The sequence below is a fragment of the Berghia stephanieae genome, chromosome 1 (genome assembly GCF_034508935.2).
Source record: "Berghia stephanieae isolate SIO BIC M18660-M18661 chromosome 1, UCSD_Bste_1.3, whole genome shotgun sequence".
Classification (NCBI taxonomy): domain Eukaryota; kingdom Metazoa; phylum Mollusca; class Gastropoda; order Nudibranchia; family Aeolidiidae; genus Berghia; species Berghia stephanieae.
The window spans coordinates 78,054,253-78,079,941 of record NC_088360.1 but is presented as its reverse complement, the minus strand read 5'-3'; the positions used below and the strand labels follow the sequence as shown (position 1 = coordinate 78,079,941).

The 25,689-nt window shown below is 35.5% G+C and overlaps 1 protein-coding gene across 3 annotated transcripts in view; it reads right to left on the bottom strand.

The window, feature by feature from the left end:
• The window catches only part of LOC144957988 (fatty-acid amide hydrolase 1-like), a 40,702-nt gene extending 24,545 nt beyond the window's left edge, over positions 1-16,157 (bottom strand). Inside the window, exons 1-3 of one of the 3 annotated variants that reach the window (XM_078889564.1) lie at positions 16,101-16,157; positions 14,600-14,865; positions 11,361-11,537 (exon numbers count right to left, since the gene is read on the bottom strand). In XM_078889564.1, coding sequence (XP_078745690.1) covers positions 11,361-11,537; positions 14,600-14,662 — 240 coding nt within the window. In that variant the 5' untranslated portion in view covers positions 14,663-14,865; positions 16,101-16,157. The other 2 variants (XM_078889581.1, XM_078889573.1) reach the window with 2 other exon arrangements.
• Between the last annotated feature and the right edge of the window lie 9,532 nt (positions 16,158-25,689).

Here is a 25,689-nt window from a genome sequence, read left to right as displayed (position 1 = left end):
ATGTACAATTTGGTAAAGGTTGGTCAAGTGGTTTCGGAGCCTTAGTATTACAAAAATCAAATTTGCCAAATGTACAATACGATATATTATGATATTATAATATATAACATTATATTTGTATATATATATATATATATATATATATATATATATATATATACATATATATATAATATATGTATAATACATATATATATGTATATATAATTAATAATATAGTATATATATATAAAAGATAATAGATAGATAGATAGATAGATATAGATAGATAGATAGATAGATAGATAGATAGATAGATAGATAGATAGATAGATAGATAGATAGATAGATAGATAGATAGATAGATAGATAGATAGTTAGATAGATAGATAGATAGTGGGATAGAGAGGGAGAGAGATAGAGATAGAGAGAGAAAATGAGGGAGGAACGCTTAACTAAGAAGACATGAAGAATGGACGGCTGCCAACGAATCCACCAAAGACTACCATAGGGAAAGGTGAAATTCCAGACATAACCAAGACGGCAAGGTCAAATGATGACTCAGGTGACCACATGGCGAAAATGATATCCCATGTCACGGATGTCATTGTACTATCAAATGTCAAGTTGTCTCGAGACAAGGTATAATAGAACAATACTACTGCCGTCGTTCTGCCTTACTTTTATATACCGCAATATCCACTTAACGTGCTCAAAGAGCTTTACAAAGGGTCCCTGGCCAACAGCAACACGCAAAATGTAGAACGAGACATGACGCCTGTTAGGCGATATTACAACGCTGTTAACGGCCAGGTGCTCATTTTACACCTGAGTACGGTGAAAGAATGTGAGTAAAGAGCCTTTTCCAATAACTCAACTATGCGCCGAGCGAGGCCCGAACCAAGGACCTTTCGATCCGAAAGCGAGTGCCATACCACAAGACCACATAGCCGCACGTAGATTAGAAAGGTGTGCGACCAGCTTCTGCTTCCACCACGTAAACAGCTCGATTTCAGATAAGGCGTGTGGGATGTGCCATTGCTTCTTGTGAGATTCATACAACTTCTGATGCGTAACGCCCATTTCAAGGGGCAACGACGAGACGGCATATCTAACACTTGGTCTTACATTATCATGGCACACATGATAGAAATCAGATGCTACTTCCGGAGTACATTGCCGTTAACAGCGTTGTCTCTTTCGGGAAAAATATGTAATATCGCCTAACAGGCGACAGTCATGTCTCATCCTACATGTTAAGTGTTGTTTTTTGGCTGGGACCCACTGAAAAGCACTTTGAGCACGTTTAGAGGATATTGAAGCTCCCTTTTGTTCTTTACGTTTTTAAAAGACATCTTGAAAGCTTGACGTCATTGTATTGTTTGCCAGTTGTCCCTTCTTGTTACCAACCGTTTTATCTCTTCTGCCGGATTAAACAAGACAGATAATTATACCCCTTGGTTGAGGTTGGGGGGGGGGGGGGGGGGGGGGGGGGGGGAGAGGAGAGAGAGAGAGAGACAAATTTTCTGTTACGTAACAGCAAAATATAACGAGGCGTCCCTGTTCTTCTCTGTCTATATAAAGATAAAACTTGGCAGTTCAAGACGTTTTTCACCAGCCCGCATCCGGTTTTAGTAAAAATATATTTTATCCTGACCACAGTAAACATTCTTAATGTCAAATGGTTTGATACTTATCATTGTAAAATAGAACACATTTTGATAAGAAATAATATAGATGAAGTCATTAGAGAAGTGAAATAATGCAATCAGACTATACACGTTTAAGGTGACACATAGTTTTGTGTGTTGGTACGTTATATCCTGCCGGTGGATGTTATGACCTTTTTAAATAAACGCATAGCATCAATTAATCAGATTATGAACGTTTAGGTGACACATTGTTTTGTGTGTTGGTATATTATCATATCCGGCTGGTGGATGTCGTGGGTTGTTTTTTTTTAACTAAGCGCATAGCATCAATATGAGAATGAGTATGTACAGTATCTGGAAATAACTCCTCCATTCTCTCTTGCAGTGTGGGGAATCGGAATGTTACTTTAGTTCAGTTTTAATCTAAATTAAATGATTTAAATCCGCAAAGTGTTCTAAATCGACTGGAAAAAGTAGTCCTTCCATGGACACGAAGTTTATTCCGGTTTCTGTAGCGTGAAACGGATGATACTAATTGCTCCCTACTCTTTTGATCGTACGTTGGTCTATTGCAAAGTACTTTCTAACGATCTAGCTGCCTAATTCCTGCTGGATGGATAGGGGTCTGAAAAATTTCGACTTCACCGTGAAATCGATCTCGGCCCTTTTGCTTGTGAAGCGAGTGCTCTACCAACTGAGCCATTCCCCATGACTGGAAAGGAAACTGGTTAGATTTGCCGAAAATATCAAATCAAGAAACAAGGGGTCAGGCACCAGTGTAAGATATAGATCTTTCATACACACTGTTCAAACCTTTACCTTTGATTTACTGGCCGTTTTATGTAATTTGAAGTTGGTGTTTTAGCTTGTCGACATAGCGCGTAACATTTGTAGCTCTATTTGTATGACTCCACACACACAGACACACACACACACACACACAACACACAACACACACCAACTAACCGCTAAGAAGTATAACCAACAAATAGCAAATCTATTCAGGATCGTGTAACGTCTATCCACAGTAATTTAGAGCAAACAACATGATTTAATGTGAGGTCAATGACTTTATAAGTAAATTATGCTGTCTAAGTTTTATTTCACTGAAACGGTCCCTTGTAATCTAAAACATAATTATTATATTTCAGTTTTATTAAATATAACATTACAGCAATAATATGTTTTTGAATTGATAATATATATTATATACATATTCATAATATATATATATATATATATATATATATATATATATATATATATATATATATATATATATATATATATATATATATAACAGTTTATTGCGTTTGCGAGTGTTTTTTAATGCATAGGAATTACTTTCATGACGTGATATTAAAGGAAACTCCTGTCAGCTGACCCCACCTCTCTCTCTCTCTCTCTCTCTCTCTCTCTCTCTCTCTCTCTCTCTCTCTCTCTTTCCCTCTCTCTCTATCTATCTATCTCTCTTTCTCTCTCTCTCTCTCTCTCTCTCTCTCTCTCTCTCTCTCTCTCTCAATTCTCCCATTTTGTGCTTGATGATTCATTTTCGTTATAATTAAATCGCCAAGGTCAATGCCAGTATTAATTCTCTCTATGACTACGATATGTAGTACTTATACATGTTATCCTGTCATCTGGGAATGACCTTGACACAAACCTTGACATTTAGATTTGGTGTTTATTACACTTGTTTCACTGTCAAGTGCCACTCACGTGGCTTAGGCCATTCCCAATTAATATTCAGACTGACCGGACAACTGGACTCTAAATAGGGTGAGGAAAATAGTTTACGCATTCATACGTCTCTCTCTCTCTCTCTCTCTCTCTCTCTCTCTCTCTCTCTCTCTCTGTGTGTGTGTGTGTGTGTGTGTGTGTGGTGTGTGAGAGTTCGTGTGTGTATCAATAAGTATGACATTCAATATTTTGTAACAATAGCTCATTGTTTACTGATGAATCAATCGTATTCAAATTATTACACGGCGTTCCTAATCTACATAAAGAATATTTCCATAATAATAATAATAATAATAATAGATCTTTATTGTCCATAAATATGGCAATTTGTCATTTAGTTACACTTGTTATAATGTTAAACGATAACTAAGATTGAACAGATATTTCACTCCTACTTATTTCTCTCTCTCTCTCTCTCTCTCTCTCTCTCTCTCTCTCTCTCTCTCTCTCTCTCTCTTCTCTTTCTTTCTTTCTTTCACACGTGCGATATACACAACATAAACATATTCATTTCGTTTTCAATTTGTTACGATTGTGGCAATTCGACACCAAAAATTATCATCATTATCAATTGGTCAGTTAATCTTACATTAAATAAATTAATCAGTTAATCAGTCAACGAATCAATCCTTGGTTTTTCTGTACCATATGAAATATTCAAAATTTTTATTGCTGATGGAACGAACGTTGATTTATACTTGTTAGTTCTACATTTAATCTGACAAAACCTTCTCCCAGATGGTAAAAGACTAAATTCATGGTATAAATATGTTTCTTATTGTTGGTAATTGAGAATGCTTTCCTTTCTATTGCTTTTCCATGAATTCTTTCTACTCCATCAAGAGGATGGTTTATTATTTTTGATGCCTCTTTGATAGATTTTGAAATTTTTGATTTATCTTTAAGTCGGCATCCTCCAAACCATATGGTGCAGCCAAACGCAATTACACTTTTAATCAATGAGTCATAAACTCTTAACATAGTTTTCTTCCTTACTTGAAATGTTCTCAATTTCCTTAGGATGTATAATCTTTGGGCAACTTTCTTAGATATTATATTAATATGTTGAGAGAAATTGAGGGAACTATCAATGGTTATTCCTAAATATTTAAAATAGTCAACTATCTCAACATCATCTTTACCGATCGCCACACACTTTAAGTCGTTTTTATTTTTTACACCAAACACCTGTTCTTTCGTTTTTTCAACATTTAATTCAAGCTGATTTTGTTTACACCAATCGGTGAATATATTTATTTGTTTGAAATAATTCTTTTCGGTAACTTTATCTTTTAATAAGCCAAGAATAGCAGTATCATCTGCATATTTCACTATAAAACAATTTTCAAAGGATGGTCTGCAGTCGTTGGTGTATAAGATGTACAGGATTGGGGAACTCACACAGCCTTGGGGACATCCGTTCGACAACGTTCTTTTGTTGGAGATATGTTCACCCAATTTTACACATTGCAGTCTACGGGTCAGAAACTCTTTATACCATTTAATAAGGTAGTTTGGAATATCCATGCTGCACAACTTTTGAAGCAAAATATCTGTGTTCATGGCATTAAAAGCTGACGAAAAGTCGACAAACAGGATTCTGGCGTAATTCGAGGGCGTTTGGTCAAGGTGTTTCGAGATCAAATTTGTGGCGGTTAATAGTGCGTCTTCAACACTGAGATGTTGCTGGTATGCAAATTGGTACGGATCTAGCAATTTCAGGTCATAACATTTTTGTAGGAGCTCAGATTTTAAAATTTTTTCTAAACATTTCATTACAAGCGATGTAAGCGCCACTGGACGGAAGTCATTCAATACGGTCGGACAACGCTTTTTTGGAACTGGAACGACAATCGATGTTTTCCAAAGTACTGGCACTGATTGTTCATCGATTGACCTTTGAAAAAGTTTTGTATAAGGTATAGCCAGTTGTTGGTGACAGTTTTTAAAAATAGTTCCGGTAATGTTGTCTGGTCCTGGTGCTTTATGTTCTTTACATCTCCGGAAGAGGGAGCTTACGGTTTCTTCTTCAATATCTGGAGGTGGCTCATTGTCATTTGACAAACCGTTGTGAACAGGTGGGAGCCTGTCAAAACGACAGTAAAAATAATTTAATTTGTTGACATCAGTTTTCGTTTTTCCTTGTGGGAATGTTCGTTTCTTTTGGTCTACTCCTCCCATTTGTTTTATCATCACATATATTATGTGTTTGATACAACAAGGTGATCATTTTATAAAAAATCAAAATCTATTCCGTCAAATCCCACCGAAAGCTGCCAAGCATTTTTACAATATCATATTATGAAAATTCGATGCTCTATCCGTTCGATAGGCAGAGGTAACAATGTTTTATGAAGGTGAGTCAGGCAGAAATCATGAAAGTTATATAAGCGTAATAGTTTTACTTTAAAAAAAAAAAAAAACCATATGGGCATTTATATGGCGCAATACCAATTAAACGTGATCAACGTGCCTTATAAGGGATCCCTAGCCAACAGCAACACTTAAAATGTATAACGAGACATGACGCCCGTTAGGCGACATTACAAGTTTTTCGCATAGACAATGCTTTGCAAGATGAAATGACTATTGAGGTCAGTGAAGAAGAAACGAGATTCGTATTTTCGAAACTAAACGAGAGGAAGGCTGCTGGGCCGGATGGATTGAAAGGAAAATTATTAAAAGAATGTGCCCATCAGCGTTCCCCCATTTATACACATATTTTAACTGGTCCCTCCAATGCGTTTCGATCCCTGAAATTTGGAAAACTTCAAAATTATTCCTGTTCCAAAAAAAGAAAAACTTGAATCTATGAACGATCTCAGACCTGTTGCACTGACTTCAATAGTCATGAAATCTTTAGAAAAACTTGTTCTTGTTAAAATTAGGAACCAGTTTATGCCATTGAGTGATAGTCATCAATTTGCTTACAAACCAGGACGTGGCGTAGAGGATGCCATTTTGCTGTTTACAAACAAGATCTACAGGCATCTGAATCACGCTAAGAGCTATTGCAGATTGCTTTTTGCAGATTTTTCTTCAGCGTTCAATACAATGCAACCTCAGTTGGTTGTTCAAAAATTGACTAGTCTGAATTTAAACAAGTATATAATTGCTTGGGTGCTCGAATTTCTTACGGATTGACCACAATATGTTCAATTAGGACAAAACATATCTTCCTGTATAACTACAAATACTGGTGCTCCTCAAGGTTGTGTATTGTCCCCTGTATTATTCACAATATACACGAATGACTGTAGAAGTCAAAACCTGAGTGTCCCTTTAATAAAGTTTGCAGATGACACCGCTCTTCAAGGCCTCATAACAAATGGCAACGAAGTGGCTTACAGGCAAGAAATTGATAGATTTGTGTCTTGGTGTGATGCCCACCACCTAGAGCTTAACATAAGCAAGACAAAGGAGCTAGTGATTGACTTTAGGAGAGTGAAGGACCCGATAGAACCGTTAAAATTAAAAGACCAATTCGTCCAGCGAGTTCCTCACTACAAATACCTTGGTGTAACAATTGATGACAGGCTCAAGTGGGATGAACACTTGAAAATAATTAGGCATAAGATGTGCAGACGTAAATATTTTTTTATCAAAACTCTCTCAGTTTAGAATAGATAAAACCCTCTGCACATTATTTTATAGAGCAGTAATCGAAAGTGTTTTGTCATTTTGTATAACAGCTTGGGGAAGCAATTGCTTCGCAGTGGAGAGGAACAAAATAAATTCAAATATTAAAAAATCCATTAAACGCTATATAAATGATGTTGACGATGTAGATCTTTTATACGAGAAATTTTGTATAAATAAAATAAATAAAATATTAAATGACCAGTATCATCCATTAAGACCATCAGTTATTATGTCAGAAAGAAGTAGTCGCCCTTTCTCTATTTCAACGAAAACAGAGAGACACCGAAAATCTTTTCTGCCGTCCAGTATTAGGCTTTATAACAACAAGCAATAATCATTTTATATAATTATTTCGCATTTTTACTTTCAAAAAATGTAAATATTAACTTATTAATATATTTGTTTTGCAATCTTTTCAATTTTCAATTTATAGTGACAGTTTTAACTATTTTTCAGTGTTGAAATTATTCATATTATAAAGCGCAGCTCTGGTTATGGAGCTGTTCCTTTTTTATATATACATACTATTTCCATTGTATTTTTATCTTATTGTGTAAATTATAACACGTCTGTACAAAAAATTCCTTTTTGGGATGCAATAAAGTATTATTATTATTATTATTATTATTATTATTATTATTATTATTATTATTATTATTATTATTATTATTATTATTATTATATTATTATTATTATTATTATCATCATTATTATTATTATTATTATTATTATTATTATTATTATTATTATTATTATTATTATTTTTATTATTATTATTATTATTATTATTATTATTATTATTATTATTATTATTATTATTATTATTATTATTATTATTATTATTATTATTAACAGCCAGGTACTCATTTTATACATGAGTACGGTGAGAAAATCTGAGTAATGGGCCTTTTTTAAGAACTTGACTCAAACCCAGGACCTTCCGATCCAAAGACGAAGGTCATATCACTAGACCACATAGCCGCACTGTTGCATTCGAGAATTCATCAGAAATAATCAAGATTATATATTCAAGGTTTCAGGATAACAAGAAATTTAGCCGATTCAATAAACAGAGAGAAGTAAACAATGAAAATCAATATCAAAATTTATAATGACCAGCAAAGTAACCAGAATCGACATCTGAACTACTCAAATCTAACGAACGGGCCTCAGGACTGCCGCTAATGAACAGACCTTGACCACTCATGCCCAAATGGGACCTATAGATGATTTAAATGTAGAATAGTGAAAAATATGAAATAGGAGTAGAGTGTTTTGCGATATATTAAATAGTGTATTTATTCTCAACCTGAAAGAAAAGAAGCTAATCCCAAGTCTCAAATATAGATATAAGTTCTATTCCTAGTGGCTAGTTCATCCGAACATTTCAAGTGCCTAGTTAATCCCAACATTTCCAGTGCCTAGTTCATCCCAACATTTCCAGTACCTAATTCATCCCAACATTTCCAGTGCCCAGTTCATCCCAACATTTCCAGTACCTAATTCATCCCAACATTTCCAGTGCCTAGATCATCCCAACATTTCCAGTGCCTAATTCATCCCAACATTTCCAGTGCCTAGTTCATCCCAACATTTCCAGTGTCCAGTTCATCCCAACATTTCCAGTGCCTTGTTCATCCCAACATTTCAAGTGCCTGGTTCATCCCAACATTTCCAGTGCCCAGTTCATCCCAACATTTCCAGTGCCTCGTTCATCCCAACATTTCCAGTGCCTAATTCATCCCAACATTTCAAGTGCTAAATTCATCCCAACATTTCCTGTGCCTCATTCATCCCAAAATTCCAAGTGCATAAGTCATCCCAACATTTCCTGTGCCTAATTCATCCGAACATTTCCAGTCTTAATTCATCTCAACATTTCCAGTGCCTGGTTAATTGATCCCAACATTCCCAGTGCCTAATTCATCCCAACATTCCCAGTGCCTAATTCATCCCAACATTTCCAGTGCCCTGTTCATCCCAACATTCCCAGTGCCTAATTCATCCCAACATTTACAGTCCCCGGTTTATCTCAACATTTCCAGTGCCTCGTTCATTCCAACTTTTCCAGTGTCTATATCATCCCGACAAAATACCGTCTTGTGACGAGGAGTCAGAAATTTGGATTCTTAAACTCATGCATTTGGAATTTCGAACAAGTTCCCAACCACGATACGGCATAGGAACGGTCTTGGGAACGCGGACGAAATTTTCTACAAACGTTTCTATATATTTTGTCGTATATTCCATAAGAGGAGACTGCGTTATGGTCGTTTAAAGTAGATACTCGTAATCTGTAAAAAAGGAAATGGTTTTGAGAAGGAAAAAATGCTTCAAAATATACTTGTTCAATTCAACGTTTAACGTTTATTCCTGCCCTCATAATAAAATATGATTTTAAAGAGAAACTTTTTGCTAAAATTTAGTGGAAGTATATAGATATGAACCATCATTTTCATCGTAAAGTTCCAAAACAACTTTTATTAGCCTTTTACCTCAAAAGTACTTCCAGTGACATGTGGATCATTCCCCCAGAGTGCCTCACAAATGTCCACAAATAATAATATATTTTTCATACTCGTAAAGAGTGCCTCACAAATGCCCACTAATAATATATTTTCATGCTCGTAACAGCAACTATCAGAAATAAAAGTTCAAAGTATATCTTAGTTGACATGACCTTGAAATGAATTCATTTTCAGATCAATAGCCTAAATTGTCCTCTCATATTCCTGCTTTATTTTATACCACACAGTGGATTCGATTATAGATAGATTGCGCTTGGCCAAGGAGTTCACAACATTGCCATCCGGAAGTATAACGGACCAACACACAAACTCTGTGTAACCATGAACTTTTATAGTCTGGTTAATACAGTTTAGTGAGAACAACTCACAAACGCGGATGGCAAAAACAATATTAAAGGCCTGAGTGACGTCATCTTCGAACTATCTATATCAGTTTTAGATGCAGAGCAATGAATTCTAAACGGTTTAAGATAGTAGCTGAAATAATTAAATTATAGTATACTACTTATTACTGCACTGAATGGGTAGCTGAGTCTGTTAGATTTGGCAGCAGCTTTTAATGGTGCTCACACGATCGATCCAATCAGCAAATTCTTTACCGCACTCGTGAACCGTCGCAATCCCGCCCGGAAGATTCGTCACAACACACCGTTCAACTAGATGCTCTGCGGTTTCGGGTTCTTTCCCACATCGGGTACATGTTGGACAGGTGGAAAGTTAGATTTGGCGGAACGTACTTTGCGATAGACTAGCGTCCTATCCAAAGGATAAACTCCGGCTCCATGGGCCAATGGCTCTGAAAGACTACTTTAAAAAAAACAACAACAAAAAACAACTAAATGTTACTTATTTAAAAGACAAATAGGTTTGCTTCAATCTTGAAAAGTTAAATTTTGACTTTAATATTTAAAATTAAAGAGGATCTTAAAACTTAATCATGGAGTTGTATAGGATAGAGATAGGAAGGATCTTTGCGTCACGAGTTACGAGATTTGAACTAGTGTAACACGGGCTTGAACCCGTCTCTTGGAATAAAAGATAAGAAAAGCGTGTAATTTGAAGAGATTATTCTCTGTTCTTTAATATAATAGAACCCATATATAAACAGGTCCGTTTGCATGTGTGTTTGTGTGTGTGTGTCTCTGTGTGTGTGTGTGTGTGTGTGTGCGTGCATAATCGTGTTGGTCCACCTCTTGAGCTGGATCAAGGAGACAAGCAAACAATAAATGGATCTTTCTTACAACCACGCATCCATCCCTGTCACTTTAACGGAATGTACGACGCTGTGTAACAAAATACGGTGGCAGGGTCGAAAAAGAAAAAAATGGGGGGGGGGGGGGGGGGGGGGAAGATACGAGTCCCACTATCCCATATATTCTTGGGAGGGATCAGGTAAAGCAAATAGTTGGATACGGAAAAAAAAGGGCCCGATAACAGATCGTCGTGGCTTTGGCATACGTTTTCCCAGAAAGAACAGAATCTGATGCTTGGTCACATCTAGCTATATATATATATATTTATATATATATATATATATATATATATATATATATATATATATATATATATATATATATATATATATATATATATATAATTATTAAAACAAAAAACCATGAAATAATAGTGCTCAACATTATGGCATAAGGAGCTATTTATAAAATGGTTTAAGTATAATTATGATCAACTTCCACAATATTGTTTCGAGTATGTGTGTTTTAATGTGTTTGTGTGTGTGTGTGTGTGTGTGTGTGTGTACGTGCGTGTCTGTGTGTCTGTGTGCATGATCTGAAATCACGAAAAACTAAAACCAATTTACCTTTGACAATGCGTCTAGTCTTTTTCTCAGCTTTTCTACATTTTCTAGCCGTTTTGCTCCTCTTCTTTTAATCTTGGCTTTTGTTTTGCTCTTCCCCCAGGCTTTTATGCTGAAGTGCAAAACGATCAAGGACATGATCGAAATGGCTACAACTCCTTTAAATCCATTGGGACAGATCTGAAAATTTGGTTGGGGAAAAAGGGAGAGGCGAAAGAAAAATATTCTAAAAAATGATATATTAATTTCAAAGGAAATCTTCAAGTCAAATACAAATCTCTTCGGGATATAATATATAAATGTATCAACCTACATAACCGATAGTCGATCTAAAAAATTATTCCCGCCTTCAACTTGCCCTTTATGAAAGAAAACGCCATAAAATCGTGATCTGTTCAACAGGTAAAGAAATTAGTGACCACCCTATCAACTGCTCTTTGTAAGCACCCCTAAACACATAAACAGTCCTTCATTGACAAAATTTGCGATATGACATATTGAAAAATAAACCTGTGACAATATACTCCTCATGGGCTTTAAAAAAATCCGGCATACTTGCGAAATGGAATAAAAAGAAAGTGAGCACTCAGAGTGGGTCATTTGACAGCCAAAAAATTGGTGGAAAACGGGTACTTAGCATATAGGAATACTATAGATACCTAGCATTCAACCGGCGTTGAATTATTTATTAAAAACTCGTGCATTTATGAAAGGCAATATCCACTAGGTAAACGTGCTCAGAGTGCTTTACAAGGGGTCCCCAAACAAAAAGCAACAATTACCATGTCAGAGGGACAACTGGCGCATGTTAGGGGATATTACAGACAACACTGTTTACGGCCAGGTACTCACTTTACACGTGAGCAGGGTGAAAGAATGTTAATAAATGGCCTTTTCCAACGACAAAACAATGCTTAGTTCTGAGAGGGATTCGAACTCTGGACATTCCGATCCGAAGGCGAGTGTCATACCATTAAACCACATTGCCGCACTTAGAGTGCTATTGATAATGATAACATCATATAATAAATGAGACAACAATTGGACATATCAGAGCTAAAGGATTTTCTCTGCAGATAAAAAAAATCTCAAAATGTGCATGCACATTCGTGTTTTGAATGATGGTGTTCGTGCAACCATTTTGAAATTATTATTATTATTGATAATAATAATAATAATAATAATAATAATAATAATAATAATAATAATAATAATAATAATAATAATAATAATAATAATAATAATAATCATAATAATAATAAAAACAATAATATTTATTATTATTCCCCCAACATAACCATCAGTAATCATCATTACCACCACCACCACCACCACCACCAGAACAATCACCACCACCACTACCACCACCACCATCATCATCATCATCATCATCATCATCATCATCATCATCATCATCATTGTTCTCTTAAATATAAATTAACCAAAACTTAAACGCATGTCCATGGCATAGTCATGACACTTTGATTATGTTGTTCAGACAATTATTCATATCTATTACTATTAAATTCCTTACCCTTACTACTATAGGGGTGAGGTGGGGGGGAGATTATAATGCGCTCCCAATTGGATTCAGTAGTCTGATGTCACGCGCCGGCAACGGTGGCATTTGGTTCTAACAAAGAGAATCTTTACTTTTATTCTTCATGTGCGAGAACTTTTCATTCCATTTCATATGCATTGTGATCAGAATGTGTAAAAGTCAAAACATGATCAAATTGATGGGTATTTTGTTCCTCTGGATACGCTTTTAAGCTCGCCGGAGAAATATTTCATACGGCGTCCGCCATTGTTCGATAGTTAGAGCAGTGTTACTAAGTTACCATACGCCATTAGGAAGGAAGTGACGGTACGACTATTGAATCCAATTATCACTTATGCTTTCATTGCCCCTTTATTGGTCTAGTAACTTGTGTTAAATAATTTACCCGTGGAGATAGAACTGTGAACCAAATTCATAATGATACTGGGAGTTACCCTTTAACAGAGGTCAAACGATCATAATAATTCGCCCTAAATTATGCCAGTTTTGATCGGTGTGGGGCTGCCCGAAGCTGGGATTGTGAAATTACTAACAAAGAGTGATAATGGAGAGGCTTCGGATCGTAACAGTACGCACAATGCAAGTGTCCCGTCACGTGTATTGTTCTCATCCGAAGCCTCTTTCGTTAGTATTTTCAGTGCTGATCAAAGCATTAGATCAAAAATAACAAAAGTCATGATACTCATAGACTTTATAAAAAGTCTTAAGTCTAAATGTTATTAATAAAAAAATATATGCTACACATTAGTTCTTGAATAGCACATTTCTACGAATATGATACGCATAATGCGTCATTTATTATCCCAGCACGATGTAACCATAATTCAATTTCATGCCACAATATAAATTGATTGTTTTGTAAAATCATTTTTGCACGGTTCATCATTGCCTATGACCAGGTATACATTTATTCTTGAGTCAAATAGGGCATTGCATATTTATTTCATTTGTCAACTACACAATCCCGGCCTGGGAGAATGTTGCAATTTACTTTCAATCATCAAGCCAGTGTAGTCCTTCAGAGCCCATTGAGCGGGTGTTTATTCTATAACGTGAAATGGACAATGAATAAATAGATAAAATGCCCTTTATTCATCCCATAGGGGAAATTTATCTCTAGAGTCTATTCCAAGGGAATACGTGAATAACCCTTGCGTCAGCCGCAGTGCAGCACCGCAAATTGAGCTAGGGCGAGGTGACTTGCTCAAGGCCATTCAGCGCAGCGGCGGGTGAACGTATTTGGTACCTTCCGGGTACGAAGCAAAGACTATACCGCTGAGCCACGCTGCCCCGTAATAGTAATTACTTGTTACCCTTGGATAGGACACAGGTATATCGCATAGTACTTCGCGGCAGATCTAACAGACCCAGTTAGTCAATAACCTGTGGGTGGACATGGAGGGGTGGGGGGGGGGGTCGGAAATAAATCTTGACTGCATCTGGGATCGAGCTCGGTCCTTTTGCGTATGAAGCGAGTGCTCTACCAACTGAGCACCCCATCAAGTCAAGTCACTGACTATTCCCAAATAGATTGACATTGTTACAAGACAGGATACAGTGTGCCTCTAGACACGAGAAAATTTCAACAGACGTAAAATAAATGTATTATTAATCAACTATATAATAATACAGTTGCAATAGTTTTTATATTTAAATACAAAATTTAATAAAATTCCTTTACCTCAAAGACTTTTGCAATGATGTTTGAAATTCGATCCTGTGCAATCGCCGACATTGTCAACATTTAACAGAACTGTCTAGAGTTTATTCACTCTTTTTCTTTTAAATTACGGCACTTCTTTCTGCAAAAGGTGTCGATCCTGTCATTTGTGGAAATGATTAGTACACACATACATCAGTGATGGAGTAATCCGTTAATGACGTTAAAGGAAAATTAATGTTGTGATATTTTTATGAAAGTGATACTAAACTTCTGGAAGCTGTGGTCTGTAAAAATTATTAAACAGCTTTAAAAAATAACAAAATTATTCCAAACACGGAACGTTTCGGCTCAAAATCCTTCTTCGGCCAACAACAACAAAACAAAAAATAAAAACAAACCAAAAAACAAACCAAAAAACAACAACGAAAACATAAATACATTGTCTATATTTCTCAGCCCGTAGATCTGGGTTATTTTTGTAATGTATTTGTGTTTTCACCGTGTTCGGTATTTAGTTCTTTTTTGAAGCTGTTATATTCGACTTTTGATTATTGGTATGAATAGGGCTATGACAGCAAAATAAATAAAAAGCTTTAATATTTTATCATTTTTAGATGTTCTGTTTTAAGATGGTTCTATTGCTCCGCAAAGAAAGAACAAAATCTTTCCTGAATATGTCTGAAACGGGCAAACTGTAATAGTGATAGAGTAAAAAAAAGTTCAATCACAAACAGTGCGACTCTTGCTACTAGTGGCTTCTTTTAGTTTCGATCCAATACTTAATGAATCTCTTTAACAAAATGATGCCTATATCTATCACGTCGGCATGCAATTGTATACTCGTACAAAACAAAAATGAAAGGAAATGTGCTGATGAAGAGGAATATGATAATGACGACGGTGATGATGATGATAATAATGTTGACGATGATTATAATATATAATGACGACGATGGAGACGATGATGGGTGCTGCTGCTGCTGCTGCTGCTAATGATGATGATGATGATGATGATCATGATCATGATGATGATGACGATGATGATGATGATGATGGAGGAGGAGGAGGAGGAGGAGGAGGAGGAGGTGGTCGTGGTTGTAGCTGAGGATCGTTTGGAAAAAGAATTCAGATATATCATTAACCGACAATCAGCCAAGGCTTAGCGCTTTAAATAATACAGAAAGGTTGAATAGAGACTATATCAGATATGAATAAGCAATCTAAAGCATCCGCGTCTCTATCAATCAAATTCTGTCAAAGAGAAGAACTGAGATTGACATGATATATCAGAATTAACTCTGTTTGGTTTTGATATTGAACAATAATAATCATTGACGATTTAATGAATTTGGTAGCAAAGTATAATGATACAATATAGTTTTATTTGAACACAATCCTTGCAAATATCAGAATGGGACATCCGTCAGAAATTTCTTCACTACTGAATATCTCAAGAAATTTTCATTGGAAACTCCATTATATTCAATTTTAGTCTAATTTTCTTCAACGCGCTACTGACTTTTAACACACAATATACAATGACATGGCCAGTCCGACACTGATAATTTATTCTACTAATCCTACTTCAAGTGATAAGACCCAACACAGACTCTATGCTATGTTATGGAAGAATTCTCGCGCACATACAACTCTTGAAATAGGGAACCTGATAAGTGAATGAAACTTCATAGAAGTGTCGTGTGGAAATAAACATTGGAAATATGAAACCATGAATATTTTAACGCAAGTTATAAAATCGGCACTTGTAATTTGTATTTTAAATCTAATTCACATTCCTTAGTTCTTGATAACTATGGCGGGTTGTGTGTTATTATTTGTGGGTTCGAGTCCAACCGATAGCTCAATGGTCTGGATTCGAACTAGTGTGCGCGCTATGGCTCTCGTTACCAGCTGCGCCACTCAACCTATACCACAAACGGCTCAGGTTTAATCTAGGGGTGATTAAGAATTGCCTTAGGGTCCCTGATAACTTAATTGTATTAATAACAAGTGAGTCAAGACAATAGTAACGCCGAATACAATAATAACAATTCTATACATAAAGTTTAATTAGATTGTTACAGGAAAAGATAGAAAGAATAAGTATTTATTTAATATCAGGAAGAATAGCTCTAATTGAGTGGATCTAATTTATTATCTATTTATCTATTTACTTTGATATAATCATATGTGTCGGTATGTGATTCATTTGAAAATGGTATAAGCCCGTTTGGCTTATCTTTATCCTGCCGGCTTGCTTGATTGAGGCAAATGTATCAGCTAGTTCCAGGGTTGGCTCCTGCTTGCAGGGTTTTCTGGACTTCACAACAGTGTGTTGTAGTTATGGACTGACAGGAATGTTCTGGTGTCGGCGATGATTGACATCAGGGGTTTACCACTATGCAAGGACTGGGAGGCAGGGATTCGGCACGGGCTGGGTGCTTCAAGGACAAGGACCTTCAATTAAGAGTTAAAACAACAAGGTCTTAGAGCCAATCGAGTTTGTCTTTCGCCACCGGATCGTCCTTGAGCGACACATCATAATAGCCTTTATTTGCCGACAGAGGCAAGGAGAAGCAGTATCTCCATGATAATGGTAGGTATTACATTTGTATCAAACATCAACTGATAGTCGAGCTATCTTACATGATGAGAATTTAACAGGGTTGTGTCCCTGGTATTTCTTTCTTTATTTTTATTAATTATAATAGAGGTTATGATGTGTGGCCGGCGATTGGCGGTAGGGTACAGACATTCAAGCAATATACATATTGAATATAAATGAAATTGTAGCATAGATCATAAACAAATGTTAACTATAGTTATAGTGCGGCTATGTGGTCTTGTGGTATGACACTCGCTTTCGGATCGGATGGTCCTGGGTTCGAGCCTCGCTCGGCGCATAGTTGAGTCCTTGGAAAAGACTCTTTACTCACATTCTCTCACCGTACTCAGGTGTAAAATGAGCACCTGGCCGTTAACAGCGTTGTCTTTGTCCGAAAAATTGTAATATCGCCTAACAGGCGTCATGTCTCGTCCTACATGTTAAATGTTGCTGTTGACCAGGGACCCCTTGTAAAGCGCTTTGAGCACGTTAAGTGGATATTGCGCTATATAAAAGCTCAATTTAATTTATTTAATTTAATTTATAGTATAAGATACATATAGATATAGTTTTGTACAGGTATTACAACTTACGAACATCCATGGAACAGCACAATTAAAATAATATATACACAAACTATGATAGTAATGCTAGATTAAAATTGAATTCACAGTAATATCTCGTTCTACTTTGAATGTTAACCAATACTTCATTTTACCTTCAACCGAGGGAAGAACTTTTTACAAGTTTGAAATTGGAGGGATAGCTCTTCTTTTTTGGGATTCTTAGCGTGTGTATGATTCAATTCAGAGATGAATTTGATTTTGTGAATTAAAGGGACGCGTCTGAATTATGGGAATAGCCAATCAGAAGAATGTTCCTGTTTTAGATAGCCAATGATATTCAGATGCTTTGGTAAGAAAGAATAACGGAGAGCTAGAACAGTAATTGCAATTTTAGCTACTCTTGAACGAGACAAGAACCTCAGGGCATATGCACGTTGGAGTCATGTTTGGAAAGGGTAATTAGCAGGGGAATATGAATACAATGGGCAGACAATTTGAACAGGTTAATAAGCCTTAAGCTGAAAGTGAGTGTTCCGTTATACAATTGGAAGGTTTCCCACCTATCGACCAAATTTTCCGTTAGCAAAATTTAGAGCTTTATTGGAGAAAAGACTGTCCATGTTTTGAGTATTTTAACTGGAGGTGTTAATCTGCCTTGGCAAATATATATCGTCCACTAGATTTGAAATGGTTTTGAATGAGACGCTGACGAATGATAAAGAAATCATGCAGTGAAAGAAAATCGTTCGTCACAATAACCAATAAACATTAGAAAGGGTAACTAAACTACGTGTGTTTATTTGCAGGTGTGATAACTAAAATATTATGGGTCCATTGTTGAATTACTATCAAACCAACACAAAATATTCTCCATTACAACAAGCCCATATTTGCGGCGTTTAGTTGTTAAACCTGCAAATAAGTCTACTAAGGTTACTCTCTTATTGTGACTGAATCAAGAAATTAGATTTTAAAATAGATATTAGCTACGATACTCATATATCATGATATAGAAGAAAAGACTGCAACGTGCAATCATTTGATGTCTTTTTCCTGCAAACACATTAAAAATTAAAAATGTATATACAGGCACAGTTTTGGAAACCTGTGTACCGACGTTTGCAGGTCATCCGAACACAATTATGGGCCTAGTTTAACATTTTTTAACATCTGACGTTATTTTTATTTTTAGATTTCCATCACAAGAATGAACCCACAATGAATTGGATTATCAGACCTGCAAATAATTGCATGACGTTAATACGTACTCTAATTTCAAACGCAAATGGAATGCTTTTAAAATTTAAGATTTCTATATTCATAATTTGATTGTTATTTTTTATGCCAATTCCGTTTAACAATCAATGTTTTTAAAAGAAGATAAAAGTTTAAATCTTGATGCTTAAAAGAAATCATCAATATTCGGTGGCCTCGTATAATGTTATTTAGGGAGGAAAGTATACACTTTTGGCTCATATTTAGATCATGAAAACTTAAATGGGAATAAATGAAAACGAAGAATGAAGAACGTCTCAGTCTCAGATCCCTTTCCTTCTTAAATAAATGTATTTAAGCAACAAAATGATGACATAATTTCCTTCCATTTTGGCGATAGCTTTTTAACAATTTATGGCCTAGGTCATATTATAGTAGCAGTTTGTAGAACGAATTTTACTACATTTTGAAGACCATATTATTTACACGCAGGAAATCCTAGATAAATTTAGAAAGAGATCATCATCATCATCATCATCATCATCATCATCATCATCATCATCATCATCATCATCATCATCATCATCATCATCATCATTGTATTCTTCTTCTTCTTCTTCTTCTTCTTCTTCTTCTTCTTCTTCTTCTTCTTCTTCTTCTTCTTCACAGTTATAAAAAGTTTATGTATCCAGTGAAGCAACCCACAAAATCCAGCTATATGACCCGCTGACACAAACCGGTCCGTTTCGCGTTTCGTTGCTTTTTATCTTTTTAATTGTTGCGGCGCTACGAGCGACAAGGTCTACCAGCGGCCAGTCTCTAGTTTTGTTCTTGACGCATTAAATGTCAAATTGGAGACAATACTTGATTTTTTTTTTCAATTACTAAACCAGCGAGATAGCTAATCTTTATAATATTTTTGCCAATTTGAGAGGCATCTTAATCCGCGACATTTATTGAAATCAATTAAACTGGTAGAGGCAATGAGAAAAAAATGCGTTCATCAGTGGTCGACAGAAAAGTTCTCTCAACATAATAAACATAAATAGTTCCATATGACAATTTTAAATCTCCAAATAATCCTTGAAGACTCATTTTAATCATCTTATTTTGGGTGACTCTGTTGACCTTACATGGTGGGATGTAGACTTTGTCTCATTGCGTTTTATATACCCCTCTGTCTGTTCTCCATTTCCACACCGATTTTACGTTCTCATCCCGGAATAGGAAAACTTGGTTTTGCCCTTGCCTTAGTCAAAAGATAAATATTCAAATCTACAGTTCCTTTTCATGGTGGATGATGCTTGTTTTTTTTAAAAACTTGTAAATCATTTTTCTGTTATAAATTGTTATAATTATACTAGTTTTGATATATGTCGTGTAAGCGTACATGGCCTGTCCCTCTTTTTTTTTGGAGATTGTTTTCTCGTGTTTGGATCGGATATTAACTGTCTCCTTACTGATCATTTTCAGTATTTTCCGAAAAATAGCAGGCTTACCCAGGAGAAAAATTGATTTTTTAAACTCAAACAATCTCTCTACAAAACAGCTTTATGTTTTTATTAATTAAACAAAGATCATTCTTCAAAGTTTGTGATGTACAAAATAAATCTGAATAAGAAAAAATGTGCATTGTGTCGTAACAAATGTGACGATTTTGCTGAAGGTGGTAAGGAGAGAGTTAAGGTTGTCTTACTCGACACATGGCTAGATTGCTCATTGAATCTACTTATGTACCATGGTTGAGTCAGTCCAATTGTCTTATTTTTCCAGATCTATAGTCTTTTAAATATTCCGTTGATTTTCTTTTTAATGACTGTAGATTAACAAAAGTATCGCAAACGCTAATAAACCTCTTAAAACCACCAAACTTGTATCTTATCTAAAGTCTTCAAGCTCACTTCTATCATTGCAACAGATCGCAGAAATAGTACTAACGATCCAGTATATTCACCGAAAGCAATGCAAATAATTGTGATATAAAGATAGTGAAAGAAACGAGTAGTTAAACAGATATAGAGGTAAGTGCATAAATTCTTCCTTACACCTCTCTTATCTTTCTCTCTCTTTGGATATATATATATATATATATATATATATATATATATATATATATATATATATATATATATATATATATACATATACATATATATATAAGCATATCTTTCGGTTTAATTTGCAGTCCCCGTTAAATGAACGTGAAGATCATTTGATCAAATCAAAATAAATGATTCAAATGTAGAATAAAGTTTGAAGTCAATTTCTATTGTGTTAATAGACAAAACAATTTTCGACTTCGTAAGAGAACTCCACGGGACTTTTTATTTGGGTACGGAAAGATATTTTTTGCATATAAAATGTCTTATATTTCGCAAACTTATGGTAGAATCCATTCCAAATGTTAAGGAAAAAGTTTGATATACATTTTCAGAAATTGGTTATGTTCAAAATAATAAGAGGAATCACTAACTAGTATCGAATGCAAGTTCTCCCACCTCATTGTCATACTCGCGAACTGACAGGTTGACACACAACCCACGTGTTAAATATGATGGCGTTTGTTTTTGATTGGATTTGCCAAAACAAATTTGATTTTCCGATAAAATCATCATGATGTCAAATCAATCTCTAGTAAGAAACACAAACCAACTTCATGTCAATTGTAAACACCGTGTAAAATTTGGTGACTCTTGGTCCAGTGGTTCCAAAGCCTTAGAGTTACAAAAATCCAATTTGTCAAGTACAAAATAAGATATATGTGTACTATATATAGTATATTATATTATATCATTCTGGAGAGCCCACAATCTTTGCGCGGAAATAAATGATAAAACCAACAGTCACTCATCTATTTTAATTATTGTACTACGGTATTGTGGAAATTTACATAGATCGAGACACATCTTTTGACCCATCAACAGTGAACACCGGTCCGTTAATAAAGTCTGTAGGCGCGGGCAAATAAATCTGGCAACACATTGCGATTCCCAACGTCAAATGGCCTATCATTATGGCTATCATCATTATGCTCTTAGCAGATTTTAAAATAATCAATTGTCAGCGGGTGATAGCAATAAGCACGCCTCGGTAAAACCAACGCTAAACTAAGGACCGATCATTATGCCCAAGCAGATTTTCTAGATAATCATTTGAGTCAACGGGTGATAGAATTACCCTTAACTTAAAAAGAAATGCTGTGTTCATTGGCAAAATTTTAACATGGATATATCATGTCCATCAACGATTAGTAAAGTAGAATAGTCCTCCACAGCTATAATGGAGCCACAGTCCACCGCAGTTTCTGTGACGATCATTAAAATATTGCTTGACACAGTTTAGACAACATGGGTGATTCCTGTTGACACCAACCATCTTCGTTTGATGGATTATCTATAATCCTTTATGGAATGCATCGGCGACGGTATCTGATGGTACTGTTGCAAAAGGGAGTAACTGTTTATTTTTTTAAATTTTTAGATAGGATGATACTATTTCCCAAAATACTTTCCGCCAAATCTTAGAGAACCACCCAACCATAAAAAATTCGAATGGATATGGCCCGATACACGTTCTTTGATTCTGAGGTGAATGATATACCATTGGACCATCAGAATCAATTGATTTATTTAGAATTTATCAATCTATCTAGTTGAGTGGCACAATTGAAAAAAAAAAAACCCCATCAATTTGAAACTTTAGTCATGAAGATCAAAATACAAAAACAGTTTTTTACATTGTCAGCTCTATATCATAGGATGGCATATTTACATTCTTTATACATGGTTTATGACCTTGATCTTGGCAGGCACTCGTGAATCTAATGTTACTTACTTAATTTATGTCTGCTGGCAACGAAGGACCTCCATCTTTCTTAGTCCGTGTCCATCATCTTCAGTGAGCTCCATGTCTTCCCCCACTCTGTCATCTCTCCTTCCATTATTCTCCTTCAGTTTGCAGGGACATTCCTCTTCTTGTCTTTCCATCGAGTGTCCAGTGTAGGGCGGTTTTGCTCATAACATGTCCTATCCATCTTCACCTTCTTCTCATGATGATGTCCTTCATGTCTTCCGTTCCACATTGACCTAGCAGTCTTTCATTTTTAATTCTATTCGGCCAGTAAATGTTCAGGATCCTGCTAAGGCGCTTTGTATGAAATGCAGACAGCTTGTTCATGTCGCTATCTGTCATCCACCAGCATTCAGATCCATACAGAAGTGTAGGATGTAATAATCTTCCGAATGAAAGAGTAATGAGGAAAGAGGGATGTGATGTCATTAATGAGCATGATGGGGAACTGCTAGAATTTTGTAATGTTGAAATAATACATCTCTGTTAAATTTTAAGTTTGGTTTTCTTGCTGTAATCTTTTGTTATCCAAACATTGTTCAGTAATTTATATGTTTCTTGCTTTATTTATGCGCCCATAATTGTCTCTCTCAGATCGGCCGGTGCTTGTAATAAAGCTGTCTGAATATATGAATTCTTCATGGTTTTTTTGTAATTCTTGTTCGTTAATTGGAATTGGGATGGGGTGCTGAATGTTTAGTGTCAATAATTCTGACTTTTTAGCGTTGATTTTTAGTCCTATTTGATGTTCAAAACTGGTGAGTCTTGATAATTTCTCTTGCATAATAGCATTCTACTTTTTGTCAATTTTATCTTCCTTGCAAGACTCCTACTCTTCCATGTTAGCAAGTACCCGTAATTTGTTTTGAGTCTTATTGTAAAAGTTTTGGCAATATTGGGATCCTTTAGTTTGTCCATATCAAATCGTATTCTTTGCTTACTTGTATTTGTCCTTGCTCTGAGCTTGATCCTCATATCAGCAATTACCAGATGACGGTCACTTCCAACATTAGCACTTCTCCTAAACTTCACATCAAGGAGTGACCTTCTCCACATTCTATTGATGAGTATGTGATCAATTTAATTACTATCCCGTCTGTTCGGTGAGACCCATGTAGGTGGTGGATCATCCTGTGAGAAAACAGTGTTCCTCCAATGTTAAAGTTATTCGCATTACAAAATTCTAGTAGTTTCTCATCATTCTCATTCATGACATCACATCCCTCTTTCACCATCACTGTTTCATTCGTAAGATTATTACATCGTACCTTAGTGTTCAGTGAGTCCCATGTTACTCTTGACTTATACTTGAATTAAACCCTTAACCCCAGTCCCCGTCGCCATGTCACGTCACATTTTCAGCTTCAAAAGTAATCTTTGGTGCTGATCTAACATAAATTTGTGGTCATCCCTATTAAAAATCTAAAATCTTGTAAACGAAATGGAAAAAAATAGGTCTTTTTATATTCATATCTTTCAACACAAAGCTTGAGGCGTCGATCCCCGAACCAGGGGTATGCCTCACCTTGTGGCAAAGTCAAGCAACAATGATTGAATGCAAACTCTGGCCTTGACGTTAAGTGCGTGAGTAATATCAATTTTACCAAATAGACCAGGTGTGAACAAGTTTTCGATTAACATTATTATGCAGTGAGTTGTAAAATACTAGGGGTGCAATAAAGGTGATTTGAAATTCATGAAAGGAAACTTGGTTCCTTGAGATTTGCAGATTGAATAGGGCAGAGAAGTGGCGTCACACTCTCTGTTACTCTTCTGGTCCCAAACTCCTTGGAAGTGTGTATGTAACCAGTCCTTCGAGGACTGATAATGAATAGGTTACATATTGAATCATAAGGTAGCATAACTATTTTAGTAGCAGGATGTATAGACAGATTCTTAGGATTACGCAACGTAGAATAGAAAGGATAGCTGAGTTTCATTGATGACCAGCATATATTTAGACGAGAAAATAAGATGTCATTATCTGAAAGCAGAAGATCAGTTACACAGTCAATGTATCCAGTTCTCCGAAAGACTGGTTTTTACACTTCCAATGAGATTGGAACCAGTATTTTGACATCGCACTTTTGTTCCCTATTGTTTCAGCTGTGTAAAAAGTAAGTGTCATTTCAGTTATTCTTGAACTACCTATTTTTAATTTTTGAGATCCGAAGTTTTCAGTAGAGATAATAACCATACACTTTATTATAAATTAATTTTTTTTCTAAATGGGGTTAAGTAACGCTTCAAAGTCCTGAATGCTGTGTGCCCTGGTACGAAAACTTCTCAAGCAATTTTATTGGACGGGAAATGTTAATATCGTTCGGAAATTGGAGCGGAAAACTAGTTGTTCCACGAATGTTTCGTATTAGCTGGCAGGCCTTTTTTTTATTAATCAAAAACTATATATTTTTTTTCACATTTTCTGACTCATCTCTTCAAGCGGTACATCATGTTGGGTTGAACCGGAAGTCAAAGGATGAATAAAAGTAAGAAATTATGTCCATTGTCCTCAACTAAGCTTATAAATATAACCCAAGTTTCATTTTGTTGAAAACTGTAAACTATTAATATCTAGTATCCAAACCATCTCGATATATTAACTTGCTTTGAGGCAGCGGTCACATTCTGGTATGAAATCTTTGCAAAAGACAGGTCCCTTTAAAATGATTGCCTCCAAAGTGGTTTATATTTTTAAACACGTGAAGATGCGGTATCACTATATATATATATATATATATATATATATATATATATATATATATATATATATATATATATATATATATATATATATATTGGATCGTGTTTGATACAAATATGGTACGAAAAGTGCTCGACATGTAGTAATGGAGCGAATTATTATTTTTTTA